General features: G+C 49.9%; 1 protein-coding gene across 6 annotated transcripts in view; it reads left to right on the top strand.

Moving 5' to 3' along the window:
- UBR4 (ubiquitin protein ligase E3 component n-recognin 4) overlaps positions 1–14,419 on the top strand; it is an 88,706-nt gene that overhangs the window by 54,041 nt on the left and 20,246 nt on the right. For all 6 annotated transcript variants that reach the window (XM_088066480.1, XM_088066479.1, XM_088066478.1 and 3 more), the window contains 15 exons: positions 1,548–1,787; positions 4,098–4,236; positions 4,753–4,878; positions 5,015–5,143; positions 6,639–6,982; positions 7,654–7,744; positions 8,020–8,104; positions 8,240–8,367; positions 9,206–9,335; positions 9,808–9,965; positions 10,966–11,075; positions 11,600–11,741; positions 12,341–12,422; positions 13,319–13,492; positions 13,892–14,013. In XM_088066480.1, the coding sequence (XP_087922606.1) occupies positions 1,548–1,787; positions 4,098–4,236; positions 4,753–4,878; positions 5,015–5,143; positions 6,639–6,982; positions 7,654–7,744; positions 8,020–8,104; positions 8,240–8,367; positions 9,206–9,335; positions 9,808–9,965; positions 10,966–11,075; positions 11,600–11,741; positions 12,341–12,422; positions 13,319–13,492; positions 13,892–14,013 (2,200 nt within the window). The remainder of the gene's footprint in view (positions 1–1,547; positions 1,788–4,097; positions 4,237–4,752; positions 4,879–5,014; positions 5,144–6,638; positions 6,983–7,653; positions 7,745–8,019; positions 8,105–8,239; positions 8,368–9,205; positions 9,336–9,807; positions 9,966–10,965; positions 11,076–11,599; positions 11,742–12,340; positions 12,423–13,318; positions 13,493–13,891; positions 14,014–14,419) is intronic.

Here is a 14,419-nt window from a genome sequence, read left to right as displayed (position 1 = left end):
AGCCACAGAATAGAATTAAAATCAGAAGTTGGATGGTCTCACTCTCTCAGCACTGCTTCACCTACCAGAAATGGCTCCTTTTCAACACTCTGCTCAGTCTGGAGCCAGTCCTGCTTATGTGCTTCCCCTTCTTACTTCTTGAGATGTTCTCACCAGAATCAGATCTCTCTGGCTTAGGGATTAATCCGTGCCCGCCGCTTATTGCTTATTTGAAGTCTTAATCCTCTGTGACATCACAAGTGGCTGCTGTGGAGAGGATTATGATGTCACAAAGAGAGGATTCTGACTTCAGGTTGAGAATAAGCAGTGGGAGCAGATGAGATCTTTAAGAAATAAATATCCTGTTTTCATGCAAATGTCCTTACTAATAAAAAAATGGAGGTGAAAATCCCTAGAAAATGTCTGTAGAATTAAAGTTTTTCCATGAGGCATCAACAGCTCTTTAATCCCAAACAGTCTCTCTCTATGAAGAGGATAAAAGCTTAAAATGTATTTCTGGCTACATATCATGTCAATACAGAAGCTCAGGAAGCGAATCCTAGAACTGCTCTCCATTCATCCCAGTTAAAGGAGATTTGGAGCCGAGACGGTTCCATTTGGCTTCTCCTCACACGTGGGCAGGGAGGGAACTTCCCTGTGGAAAAAAAAGTATTTTCATTTCCTTTTCCTTTTCCTTTTCCTTTTCCTTTTCCTTTTCCTTTCCCTTTTCCTTTTCCTTTTCCTTTCCCTTTTCCTTTTCCTTTCCCTTTTCCTTTTCCTTTTCCTTTTCCTTTTCCTTTTCCTTTTCCTTTTCCTTTTCCTTTTCCTTTTCCTTTTCCTTTTCCTTTCCCTTTCCTTTCCTTTCCCTTTCCTTCCCTTTCCCTTTCCATTTCCCTTTCCCTTTCCCTTTCCCTTTCCCTTTCCCTTTCCCTTTCCCTTTCCCTTTCCCTCTCCCTCTCCCTCTCCCTCTCCCTCTCCCTCTCCCTTTCCCTTTCCCTTTCCCTTTCCCTTTCCCTTTCCCTTTCCCTTTCCCCTTCCCTTCCCGCACCTTCCCGCACCTTCCCTTCTCCTTTCTCCCTTCTCCTTTCTCCTTTCTCCCTTCTCCCTTCTCCCTTCTCCTTTCTCCTTTCTCCTTTCTCCTTTCTCCTTTCTCCTTTCTCCTTTCTCCTTTCTCCTTTCTCCTTTCTCCTTTCTCCTTTCTCCCTTCTCCTTTCTCCTTTCTCCCTTCTCCCTTCTCCCTTCTCCCTTCTCCCTCCTACCTTCTCTCTTCTCGCTTCTCCTTTCTTTCTCGTTTCTCCCTTCTCGCTTCCCCCTTCTCCCTTCTCCCTTCTCCTTTCTCCTTTCTCCTTTCTCCTTTCTCCCTTCTCCCTTCTCCCTTCTCCTTTCTCCCTTCTCCCTTCTCCCTTCTCCCTTCTCCCTTCTCCCTTCTCCCTTCTCCCTTCTCCCTTCTCCTTTCTTTCTCCTTTCTCCCTTCTCCCTTCTCCCTTCTCCCTTCTCCCTTCTCCTCCCTTCTCCCTTCTCCCTTCCCCCTTCCCCCTCTCCCCTTCCCTTCCCTTTCCCCTCCGCAGGCCGGCGCGCTGGCACAAGGCGAAGAAGGTTCAGCTGACGCCGGGTCAGACGGAGGTGAAGATCGATCTGCCCCTGCCCATCGTGGCCTCCAACCTGATGATCGAGTTTGCCGATTTCTACGAGAACTACCAGGCGTCCACCGAGACCCTGCAGTGCCCGCGCTGCAGCGCCTCGGTGCCCGCCAACCCCGGCGTGTGCGGCAACTGCGGCGAGAACGTCTACCAGTGCCACAAGTGCAGGTCAGGGTGTGTCCTGTGTCACTGTGTGTCGCCTGTGTCACTGTGTGTGTCACCTGTGTCACTGTGTGTGTCCTGTGTCACTGTGTGTGTCACCTGTGTCACTGTGTGTGTCCCCAGAACGTCTACCAGTGCCACAAGTGCAGGTCAGGGTGTGTCCTGTGTCCCCTGTGTCACTGTGTGTGTCACCTGTGTCACTGTGTGTGTCCTGTGTCACTGTGTGTGTCCTCAGAACATCTACCAGTGCCACAAGTGCAGGTCAGGGTGTGTCCTGTGTCACCTGTGTCACTGTGTGTGTCACCTGTGTCACTGTGTGTGTCACCTGTGTCACTGTGTGTGTCCTGTGTCACTGTGTGTGTCCCCAGAACGTCTACCAGTGCCACAAGTGCAGGTCAGGGTGTGTCCTGTGTCACTGTGTGTCGCCTGTGTCACTGTGTGTGTCCTGTGTCACTGTGTGTGTCACCTGTGTCACTGTGTGTGTCACCTGTGTCACTGTGTGTGTCCTGTGTCACTGTTTGTCACCTGTGTCACTGTGTGTGTCCTGTGTCACTGTGTGTGTCCTGTGTCACTGTGTGTGTCCCCTGTGTCACTGTGTGTGTCCTGTGTCACTGTGTGTGTCCCCTGTGTCACTGTGTGTGTCCCCAGAACGTCTACCAGTGCCACAAGTGCAGGTCAGGGTGTGTCCTGTGTCACCTGTGTCACTGTGTGTGTCACCTGTGTCACTGTGTGTGTCCCCAGAACATCTACCAGTGCAACAAGTGCAGGTCAGGGTGTGTCCTGTGTGTCACCTGTGTCACTGTGTGTCACCTGTGTCATTGAGTGTGTCCCCTGTGTCACTGTGTGTCCCCTGTGTCACTGTGTGTGTCCCCAGAACGTCTACCAGTGCCACAAGTGCAGGTCAGGGTGTGTCCTGTGTCACTGTGTGTCGCCTGTGTCACTGTGTGTGTCACCTGTGTCACTGTGTGTGTCACCTGTGTCACTGTGTGTGTCACGTGTCACTGTGTGTGTCACCTGTGTCACTGTGTGTGTCCTGTGTCACTGTGTGTCGCCTGTGTCACTGTGTGTGTCACCTGTGTCACTGTGTGTGTCACGTGTCACTGTGTGTGTCACCTGTGTCACTGTGTGTGTCCCCAGAACATCTACCAGTGCCACAAGTGCAGGTCTGTGGGTGTCACTGTGTCCCCAGAACATGTACCAGTGCCACTGAGTGTCCCCAGTGTCCCCAGAACCTGTACCAGTGCCACAAGTGCAGGTCAGGGTGTCCCCAGAGTCCTGTGTGTGTCTCCAGAGTCACTGTGTGTGTCCCCAGAACATGTACCAGTGCCACTGAGTGTCCCCAGTGTCCCCAGAGCACGCAGCAGTGCCACAAGTGGAGGTGTTTGTGTCCCCCAGAGCCCTCCCGGGTGCCCCACACCCCCTGCCACGTAAATCCCCCATTCTGCTTAATAAAAAGCACACAATCAAATTAGTGGGGAAGTATAAAACAGGCTTACAGGGATTTAATGTAATGCAGGCTAACAAAGGCAGCCTGGGAGCACAGTGCTCAGCCAGCTGGAGTTTCACATCCTCCAGGTTCACACCACAGAATTCCCAGGAGCAGGTTCTTCTTGGGCTGGAGGCTGGAGCTCAGCTCTGGGATTGCAGGGCTTCCCCCAGGATCTCTGGCTGGACAGGCAGTTCTATTCATGGCTTTTGTTGTGTTCTCCTCATTCAGAGCAGGCTCAGGGGTGATTTATTGTGTGCTATTCACACTTCCACTGCTGCCTTAGAGACCCTTCTCTTTTGTCACTTTTGTCCCCTTATCTGATATCTCTTTCCCCTTATTGTTGTCCCATTTTCCTCTCTGATCCTCATGGGATTTGAGGTGTGTAGGAGGCTCTTTCCTGGCGATTGCTGGTGTGTGGAAGGGTTTCCACATCCCTTCTGGAGCTGTGGGAGTTATAAATCAGTTTCTGTCTGCTGCCCAGTGGGGTAAGAAGTGCTGCAGTCAGTCCCACAGCAAAGCCCAGACCCTACAAACCAGAACAATTCCTTTACCTGTGTTCTCCTCAGTGCCCCAGCCTGGATTTCTACTGAGAATTACTGCCATTAAAGTAGAATTGTTAGGAACAATTTCTGTTCCCTGCTTTTTCCAGCCAGAACGTGGCACTGCTGTGAGGACTTGTGCTGCCGGATCCGTAGGTTTTGATTAAACATCTCTGGTCACCGAGATGTTTCAGATGTCACCCACCTCTCTTAGCCGAGTCCATCCAGTTTGTTTCATTGCCTCAGCTGCCTCCAGCTGCAGGTTTTGAGCTGCTGCCTTCCTCCCAGGTCCATCAATTATGATGAGAAGGATCCTTTCCTGTGCAACGCCTGTGGCTTCTGTAAATACGCCCGCTTCGACTTCATGCTCTACGCCAAGCCCTGCTGCGCCGTGGACCCCATCGAGAACGAGGAGGATCGCAAGAAGGTGGGGCAGGCAGGAGAGGGATACTGCAGCTCTGGGCCACTCTGCAGGGATCCATCCCCTGACAAAATCTGTGCTCCTCCAAGGCTCCTCACTGCCTGGTGAATTCTGGGTTTGGGTCTTGCTGCAGCAGAGAGTTCCTCAAAAGTCATCGTTCAGTGCCTCACTTAGGAGCTGACTGCATTTCTTTGCTTTGGCATTTGGGTTTTGGCGTTGGGTCTTGCTTGGATTTGGGTTTTTCTGTTTGATTCCCATCCCACCTGAGGAGCACTGCTGGTGAATGAGGAACCCTCTGCACTCCCTTGTGCTGTCGCAGAGGATCGGTGTGCTCGGTGTAATGTCACAGGGTGTGCTCAGTGAAGTGTCACCAGAGTGTTTCCCAGGGCAGAGCCAGGCTGCAGGGTCATCATTTAGCGATTTATTTTTATTTTCCCCACCAAAGAAAAGCAAAAGAGAAGATTTGGAGCTCGGTGGGCGTAGTTCTGCATATGAAATAAGAGTTTCCTTTTCCCTGGGCAGGCAGTGACAAACATCAACACCCTGCTGGACAAGGCTGACAGGGTGTACCACCAGCTGATGGGACACCGGCCACAGCTGGAGAACCTCCTGTGCAAAGTGAACGAGGCAGCCCCTGAAAAACCCCAGGTAACGAGATCCAGACCCCCAGGCTGGGGACACACCGGCCTGGACTCTGCCCAAGGCACTCAGCTGCTGCTCTGCAGTTGTTATTTCAGTGTGGAGCCCCCATTTGGGATTCCTCTTTGCTTTCCCCCCGTTCCAGGATGAGTCTGGCAGCAGTGGAGGCATCAGTTCTACCTCAGCCAGCGTCAACAGGTACATCCTGCAGTTAGCCCAGGAGTACTGTGGGGACTGCAAGAACTCCTTCGATGAGCTTTCCAAAATCATCCAGGTACAGCTGCTTTGGTTTGGATTTGGGTCAGCTGTTTATTAGGAGAAAAAACCCCAAGATGTTCCCATTCTTCATTTAATGTCATTAACAACAGGTGATCAGCTGCATGTTTTCAGGGAAATAATAATAATTTCTAAAAGCTGCGTATTAATTACTAAAATTTCAGCTAGCTTGTGAAACTGGTTTTCTCAGCAGCTACATCATGAAGAGCAGGAGACTGAACAGATGGTTAATTAAAGAGAATTGAATTTTTGCATGTTTGAAAACACACCAGTCTAAAAGGTGACCTACAGAAGAGTTTTATAAATTAAATGTATTTATTTCTGTTCAACAAGTCACATAAACACTGGAAAGCCTGCTACATCATAAATGTCCTTTTGGCTGTGATATTTAAGCATATTGAATATATTTTGCTTTTCTATAAAGAATAAATTACTCTGACTTGCTCTGCCAGTATTAATGGTATGGATTTGTCACATTCCCAGTAATTAATGGTATGGATTTGTCACATTCCCAGTAATTAATGGTGTGGATTTGTCACATTCCCAGTAATTAATGGTGTGGATTTGTCACATTCCCAGTAATTAATGGTGTGGATTTGTCACATTCCCAGTAATTAATGGTGTGGATTTATTACATTCCCAGTGTTACATTGCAGGTGGGGAGGATAACTGGGAGTGAGGCTGGTGTTTCCTCATGGATAACTGGGAATGAGGCTGGTGTTCCTCATGGATAACTGGGAGTGAGGCTGGTGTTCCTCATGGATAACTGGGAATGAGGCTGGTGTTCCTCATGGATAACTGGGAATGAGGCTGGTGTTCCTCATGGATAACTGGGAATGAGGCTGGTGTTTCCTCATGGATAACTGGGAATGAGGCTGGCATTCCCTCATGGATAACTGGGAATGAGGCTGGCATTCCCTCATGGATAACTGGGAATGAGGCTGGTGTTTCCTCATGGATAACTGGGAATGAGGCTGGCATTCCCTCATGGATAACTGGGAGTGAGGCTGGTGTTCCTCATGGATAACTGGGAGTGAGGCTGGTGTTCCTCATGGATAACTGGGAGTGAGGCTGGTGTTTCCTCATGGATAACTGGGAATGAGGCTGGCATTCCCTCATGGATAACTGGAAGTGAGGCTGGTGTTCCTCATGGATAACTGGGAATGAGGCTGGTGTTCCTCATGGATAACTGGGAATGAGGCTGGTGTTCCTCATGGATAACTGGGAATGAGGCTGGTGTTCCTCATGGATAACTGGGAATGAGGCTGGTGTTCCTCATGGATAACTGGGAATGAGGCTGGTGTTCCTCATGGATAACTGGGAATGAGGCTGGTGTTCCTCATGGATTTACCATGAAGCATTCCAAGTTTGGAAACGCTTGTTTAAAAAAAATTCCTTCTCCACAAAACACACAGCCCAAACAACCCCAAACAACCCCAAAAACAACCCAGGGCGTGGTTTTGTGGCTGACAGTTCCTCCTCTGTGTTCCCAGAAAGTGTTTGCCTCCCGCAAGGAGCTGCTGGAGTACGACCTGCAGCAGCGCGAGGCGGCCACCAAATCGTCGCGGAGCTCGGCGCTGCCCACCTTCACCGCCAGCCAGTACCGCGCCCTGTCCGTGCTGGGCTGCGGCCACACCTCGTCCACCAAGTGCTACGGCTGCGCCTCGGCCGTCACCGAGCACTGCATCACCCTGCTGAGGGCTCTGGCCACCAACGGAGCCATCCGCCACATCCTGGTGGCCCAGGGGCTGATCCGGGAGCTGTTTGACTACAACCTGCGGCGCGGCGCGGCCGCCATGCGCGAGGAGGTGCGGCAGCTCATGTGCCTCCTGACCAGGTGAGAGCTGCTCTGGGATCAGTGCCTCAGGATTTTGGATTTTCTGTTTTTTCGTGGATTTGTAATCCTGGAGTTCTTTAGAGCTCTGAACTCCACACACGGTGTCAGCCGCTGCGCTCCCGCTTTGGGCAGACAAAATTCCTCTCCAGGGCTGGCAATCGAGGACACCTCACTGCCTCAGAGCCCCAGAAATGGAAACAAAAGGGAGCTGGGGACAGCAAACTTGGGCTAAATGACTTCATTACCTGCAGCTGGAATTGCAGGATTAACCCCCAATGTGCCAATGGACCAAACTCACACAAGTGTGAAAAGCCAAAGTGAGCCGTGGAACATTTTGGGTGCAGCCCCTGGGGGGCTTCGTCTGCCCAAAACGCACCTGAGGCTCTTCAGTAAATAAATAAAAACCAGTTTTGCTTTTTATTCCCTTAATTTCGCCTGGCCTCTGTTTTCAGGGAGCTCCAAAAGGCATCAGGAAGGGAAAGCTTCACGGGGGAAGTTGGAATCACAGAGTGGTCTGGGTTGGACCCTCAGTCCCAGCTCCTGCCATGGGTGCCACCAGCAAAGCGTGACCTCCAGCTCTTTGTGCATTTGTTTTCAAACAGCTTGAAAATCCCTGAGCTTTTTAGTCCAAGCAGAGCATAACAATGTTGTCTTTTTCCTCCTGGAACCAGGGACAATCCAGAGGCCACACAGCAAATGAATGACTTAATCATTGGGAAGGTTTCTGCGGCTCTGAAGGGACACTGGGCAAATCCAGACTTGGTGAGAGACTCCAGTGTTTTCCTCTTTCTTTGTTCTGCCTCTCTGCACTGCTGGTGTGTTCTGATCACTGCATCTTCTCTCTCATGTTTGTAAGAAAAAGAATTGAGTCTGGATAGGAAATGACAAATGTCAGAGCACAGCACAGAATTCTGTGTACAGGCACTCGCTGAAGTTCCTGCCCTGGCTTTGCTCGTTCCTCTCCAGCAGCTCCTGAGTGTGCACGGGACTGAATTCACTGAGGTGTGTGTGTGTTTTGAGAGCTCTCTGTGTTGCAGGCGAGCAGCCTCCAGTATGAGATGCTGCTGCTGACAGACTCCATCTCCAAGGAGGACAGCTGCTGGGAGCTGCGGCTGCGCTGCGGTGAGTGCAGACACCCAGCCCCAGCCTCATTCTCCTGTGCAAATACAGGAGGATTTCCACCTCTAAAGCCCTTTCAAGTGCTGTCTGGAGCTGTGGATTCGTGTCCAGCTCTCACACATCCCTGTCTGCTTTCAGCTCTCAGCCTCTTCCTGATGGCAGTGAACATCAAGACTCCGGTGGTTGTGGAGAACATCACCCTCATGTGCCTGCGCATCCTTCAGAAGCTCATCAAGCCACCCGCTCCAACCAGCAAGAAAAACAAGGTGCTGCCTCACAGGCTGAGCAAAAGGCTGGGAATTTGCTGATTGGAGTCTGGAACATTTTGGGTGCAGCCCCTGGGGGGCTTTGTCTGCCCAAAACGCACCTGAGGCCCTTCAGTAAATAAATAAAAAGCAGTTTTGCTTTTTATTCCCTTAATTTTTCCTGGCCTCTGTTTTTAGGGAGCTCCAAAAGGCATCAGGAAAGCCCCCTCTGAGTGAGGAATTTGTGAGGAAGCCAGGACTTGCTGTTCCTGGTCACTGTTCCTAGGGAAGCACAAGCCCTGTGGCTCTGGGCTTCACACACTGTAAATTACAGATGGCTGCTCTCTGGTTTTCACTGGCTTTTTGGTGACTTTGACCACAACTCTTCTTCAGGGTTTGCTCTTTTCCCCTCGGATCTGAGGCATGGGGAAAGAGCTGCTTCAAAGCCACAGCTTGGTTATTTTGGGTAGGCTTTTTGGTGCTGCTTTGTAGAATCAAGTACCTAAATTTGATATAATCAAGTACTCCTGTCTCAGATTTTTAAATACACAGCTACTGTTCTCATTCAAATATATTGATTGACTGCTATTGATTTTAATTCAGGAGCAGATTTGCAGGAGAGTAGGTGTTTTTCTGCTTTGATCTGCCTGTCTGGTAATCACAGATGGATGTCAGAGATGGGTTTACTGATATTTCAGTAGGAACTGGAACGTCTCCCTTAGTTCACCATTAACACACGCTTTATTACCCTGCTGCTGTCCAGGAGCTGCGTTTACCCAGTGATTCACCTCAGGAGCTGCTCTTTGGCAGCAGGCTGTGGCTGTCTGAAGAATCACAGAGCTTTTTTTTATTTTGTTAGGATGTGCCCATGGATGCTCTCACCACTGTCAAGCCTTACAGCAACGAAATCCATGCCCAGGCTCAGCTGTGGCTGAAGAGGGACCCCAAAGCATCATATGAAGCTTGGAAGAAGTGTCTCCCTGCCAGAGGTAACCCCTGTGCCTGTGACCTGGTGCATTTCTGTGCAGGGACACGTGTGTGCCCAGATTTAATAGGAGATGTGCTTCTTGTGTTGGCTTCTGTCCTGTGGCAGCTGATCCCACCCTCGCATTCAGTCCTTGGAGTTGCAGCACTGACTTTTCCAGGCTCAAACCCCAAGCAGAAAACTCTCTGTGCCTGAAGAGAGTCAGGGAGTGTAAAAAATGGAACTTGTTGCTTATTTAAATCGATCCCAGCCAGCTGGAAAGCTGATGGAATTCCTTGAGAGAGGTTCTGGGATTTGCATGAGGCTTGGAATTGAGCATGGCTCCACACAGGAGCGCAGACAGCAGCAGCAGGGGATGGAAGCACTCAGCTTCCCAGCTGGAGTTTGGCAGGTCCCAGTAAGAAAACAAAAATAACTCTGGCAGTTTGCAGTTCCTGACTGCTGACACTTCCCCTGGGCTCTGCTCAACATTGCAGGTGCAGATGCCAACGGGAAAACTCCCAGCAAAGCTGAGCTTCACCAGCTCTACTTGTCAGAAAAATACGTCTGGAAGTGGAAGCAGTTCATGAGTCGCCGTGGGAAGAGGACTTGTCCTCTGGACCTCAAGCTGGGACACAACAATTGGCTGCGACAGGTAAAGGTGGGAACAGCTCTGGGGCAGCTCAGTCACACACTGAGGCTGCTTTGCTGCAGCTCCTGTGCAGGGGGAAGGCTGGGACTCGCTGCAAGTCAGGTTTGCAGCAGTGTTCTCGTAGAAATGCAGCATCAAATGTTTATTTGGGAGTCTGTGGGTTCTTAACCTCAGAACCTTTGGGTGCTCCTGCCTGCATGATGAGCTGCACTCCTGTGTTGGAGTCACAGGCACAGAGAGTGTGCCTTTATCTCTGACATCCAAGAAAGTGCTGAATTTCATCTAATTTCATCTGTATTTCATCTATATTTCATCTATATATAACATCCTGTAAACAGCTGTTAAATAGAAAAGCTAAAAGTGTGAGTGTGTAAATTAGAGAGTTTCTTATGTCAGTGGGTGAAAAAGTTCAAGTTTGGAGTTTAAACTGGTTTAGAGGACAGATGGAGGATTTAGGGTGTTGTCTCTTTTCCTTCTTCATCTTCTTCTTCCAGAGGATTTTGGGTGGTAATAAATGAAATTGGATAGAAAATTCCACAGTGCAGCACACAGGTGTTGGGTCATTAAGAAAAATAATTGAGTTGGCATCTGTTAATTGGGTAAATGGACATATAAAAAACCTTGAAGAAGATCTTTGTTATCCATTTTGCACCTTTCTATCTTAATGCACATAGCTCCTTGTACCTTGTAATGCTGATAAGAAAAGAATAAACAACCAAGACCAAACGAGAGAAAAAAAACTGCCTCTCCCTCACCAAGTTCAGTTCAGGGGGAAAAAGAACCCAACCACCAAGTCCATACCAGGACAGTCGTGGAGCAAAGCTTTGCTTGTTGTGTGTGGTGTTTTAGCTGGTCACCCACACCATTTCAACACTTTGAGCAGAGCAGGAGTTGTCACAGAGCACGAAAACGCTGCCCTGATCAGCCCTGATGTTGTCCCTCCTTGTGAGCTGTCCCAAGTTCATCTGTTCCCATGGTTCTGACCCAGCTTTTCCTGCCCCAGGTGCTGTTCACTCCCGCCACCCAGGCTGCCAGGCAGGCTGCCTGCACCATCGTGGAGGCCCTGGCCACCATCCCCAGCAGGAAGCAGCAGGTCCTGGATCTCCTCACCAGGTATTCCACAGCTCCACCACTATTTGTCTTCAGTTCCCATCAGAACCTCTCCCTCCTTGCAGCTTTTCTCACACCTCTCCCTTGTTTGCTGCTGTTCAGGGGTCTGTTGGAGCTGGATGGTTTTTTAAACTCGATTAGCTGGGAGGGTGTAGATTTAGGGAGATTTGGGGTTTGCTGCCTGGCAAGGAGCTCCTGCAGTCTGTGCTTTTTCCAGAGGTAAGGATCAGCTCTTGAGCTGTGTGGCCAACACTTCTCCTGCCTCTTCAGTGCCAGAATAACAGTGAAAACTCTCTTCCAGCTGCTGTGACATAACTTACCCCAGCTCATGCACAGTCAGCTCCTTCTCGGGACAAACACTGATTTATCCAGCAGGTAACGAGTATCAGTGATGCAAGGAGATTTATAGCAAGGAGAGGGAGGATGGATTTCTGGAGGCTTTTTCTTCCTTTCCACAGTGTCCTTAAGCTGGAGAATGCTTTCTTGTTGCTGTGGAGGGGTTGTCAGCTTGTGTTTCCCTGTCACAGCTACCTGGATGAGCTGAGCATTGCTGGGGAGTGTGCTGCTGAGTACCTGGCCCTGTATCAGAAGCTCATCAAACCTGCCCACTGGAAGGTCTACCTGGCAGCCAGAGGGGTTCTGCCCTACATTGGCAGCCTCATCACGAAGGTACGGATTGGTGAGCAGGAAATTACCTGTTAGCTTGGCTTTAAATCCCATCCCTTTGCTCAGTGCCCTGCTGGGCTTCTCCAGTTCACACTTTAGTGACCTCTGAACAGAGGGAGCCACGGGGGGCTTAACCCCAGCTGGAGAATCCCTCAGCACTCGAATTAACTGCTCTGGCATTGTAAATATAAATATGTAATTAAAATTGTGAATATTGCTGCACTGCCTTGGCAGCAGTGAGAGCTGGAAGCTGTTGTGCAGGGACAGGGAAGGGCCAGGTGTGCTGCCAGCGCTGGAGAAATGGGAATTAGAACCTTTGAGAAGCAGCACACTGAGCTTGCAGCGCTCAGAGCGGTGTGAGGTGACACTCTCCACATCAGAGGTGGCTCTGAGTCCTCCTGGAGGGCCTCTAGAGCCAAGCAGGAAGATGCAGGGAGAAAATTAAGGGATATTTGTGGCAGTTTCCTTTCCCCCTTCCCTCCCTGCTGCCACAGCTGTGCTTTCTCTGTGCCTGGCTCAGTTTCTGTGCTGAGTTCCTGTGTCAGACACTCCAATCCTGGCAGTGCAGGGTCTTGGCCTAACAGGCTGTTGATTATTTCCAGGAAATAGCTCGTTTGCTGGCCTTGGAGGAAGCAACACTCAGCACGGATTTGCAGCAGGGATATGCCCTGAAGAGTCTCACAGGTATTGAGTGGGCCTGGGTGATCACTGCTCTCTGACAGCAGAATTCCAGAGAGGTCTCATTCGGTTGTGTTGCCATTGTCAGAATGAAAAACTGGGGTTTTGCCATTGATTTAGCACTTAATCTCTAAATGGATTTTTCCATATTTTTTTTTTTTTTGGTCTGTGAGAGTTTTTAGTTTAGTGGTAACATTCCAGGCAAGCTTCATCATTCCACTTTATTACACAGTACAGTCCCTGGCACCACTGTAAACACTGCTGCTTTATTCCTACCCATTGTTCCTACCTCCCTAAGTTCTGTGGGAGCTTTTTTTCATCTTCTAGGGTGTATACCCTTTTACAGAAATTGGTTGGAAATGGAAATACCTCATGAACTAGCTCATTGGTTTTTTTTGTGTATCCTCTTTTACATTCTTCAGCCATTAGTGGGTGAATCCATAAAGCCTGGCTTCCTGCAAGAGGCAGCATGTTGGTCGTTGTGTCATGGGAAAGAATCCTTGTGTTTGCTGATTCTTTACTTTGTTGTAGGAGTGCCCAGTTTGGTGATGTCACTGATAAGTCATTTCTCATCATCAGAGGTGTGACAAGAGCAGCAATCATCTGCTTTTGGAGTAGCTTGCGACAGAAAAACGCCAAAGAGTGCAGAATTTTGTACTGAGCACGCAGGAAATTCCTTAAGCCCTTTCCTCATTCCCAAACTGTTTTTCATGTGTTAAAATTTACAGGCCAGGCCAAGGCTTTTGCCTCCAACCACTCAGATCACAGGAGTGAGCTTTGAACCACAGGCTGATGGGAGCTGGAGCAAGCCATTTCTATGATCCTGTTTGCAGCCCTACTCGCTGCTAGGAAGTTTAGAAATGAAATTCTCTCCCACTTTGCGAATTCCTGTGGTTTTCCAGGTCTTCTCTCTTCCTTTGTGGAGGTGGAGTCCATCAAAAGGCACTTCAAGAGCCGGCTGGTGGGCACGGTGCTCAATGGGTACCTGTGCCTGAGGAAGCTGGTGGTGCAGAGGACAAAGCTCATTGATGAGACCCAGGACATGCTGCTGGAGATGCTGGAGGACATGACAACAGGTAAAAAACCACCTGTGCTCCATGAACCCAGCCTTGGGATGAACCAAGATGGAAAAGCAGAGCAGCCACACAAAGAGCTTTGCTGGAGTTCAGGGGGGTTTATGGCTTGCAGTTGTTTTCTGTTGGCACAGAGCAGTTGAAGAGTGTTCCTAGTCTCATTTTGCAGGATTCTCAGCCTCCTGATTTTTATGGGGCTGTTTTAGTGCTGCCCAGCCATGCAGAGGCTTTCCCAGTAACCCCACCAATAAATACCTTCCACCTTTCACAGAGAGGATTCGCAGGAAGAGGAGAGCACCAAAGTGTGGGGCTGACCACAGGAGGATTTACTGCGTGTGCTGAGTTAAAGTGGAACCTATCAAATTGACTCCAGGGATTTTTAAAGCTTCCTTTTCTTGGCAGGCACAGAGTCAGAGACCAAGGCATTCATGGCTGTGTGCATAGAGACTGCCAAGCGTTACAGCCTCGACGACTACAGGACCCCAGTGTTCATCTTCGAGAGGCTCTGCAGCATCATCTACCCTGTGAGTGGGCCAGGGTCTGCACAGAGCCCTGCAATGCTTTGGGAAGGGATTCAGGGATCATCCAGTCCCGCTCTCTGCCATGGCAGTGACACTTTGCATCATCCAGGGTGCTCCAAGCCCTGCCCAGCCTGGCCTTGGGCACTGCCAGGGATCCAGGAGCTGCTCTGGGCAAGAATTTCTTCCCAGTATCTGACCTGAATTTCCCCTCCTTCAGTTTGAACCCATTCCCCCTTGTCCTGTCACTCCAGTTCCTCTGGGGTCTCCACACCACCTTCTCCTCCCCAACATTCCCAACTCTCCCAGTCTGGCTCCAGAGGCTGCCCTGAGCACCTCCTGTGCACTTGGCTCCAACAATCCCACGTGTTCTGCTGCTGCTGAGAGCACCACAGCTGTGTGCAGTGCTCCA

Source organism: Pseudopodoces humilis, chromosome 24, assembly GCF_049639895.1.
Source record: "Pseudopodoces humilis isolate 2021_Gansu_Grassland_sample_001 chromosome 24, ASM4963989v1, whole genome shotgun sequence".
Taxonomy (NCBI): Eukaryota; Metazoa; Chordata; class Aves; order Passeriformes; family Paridae; genus Pseudopodoces; species Pseudopodoces humilis.
Note: the sequence above shows the minus strand (reverse complement) of the source record. Positions and strands in the feature narration are given on the sequence as shown.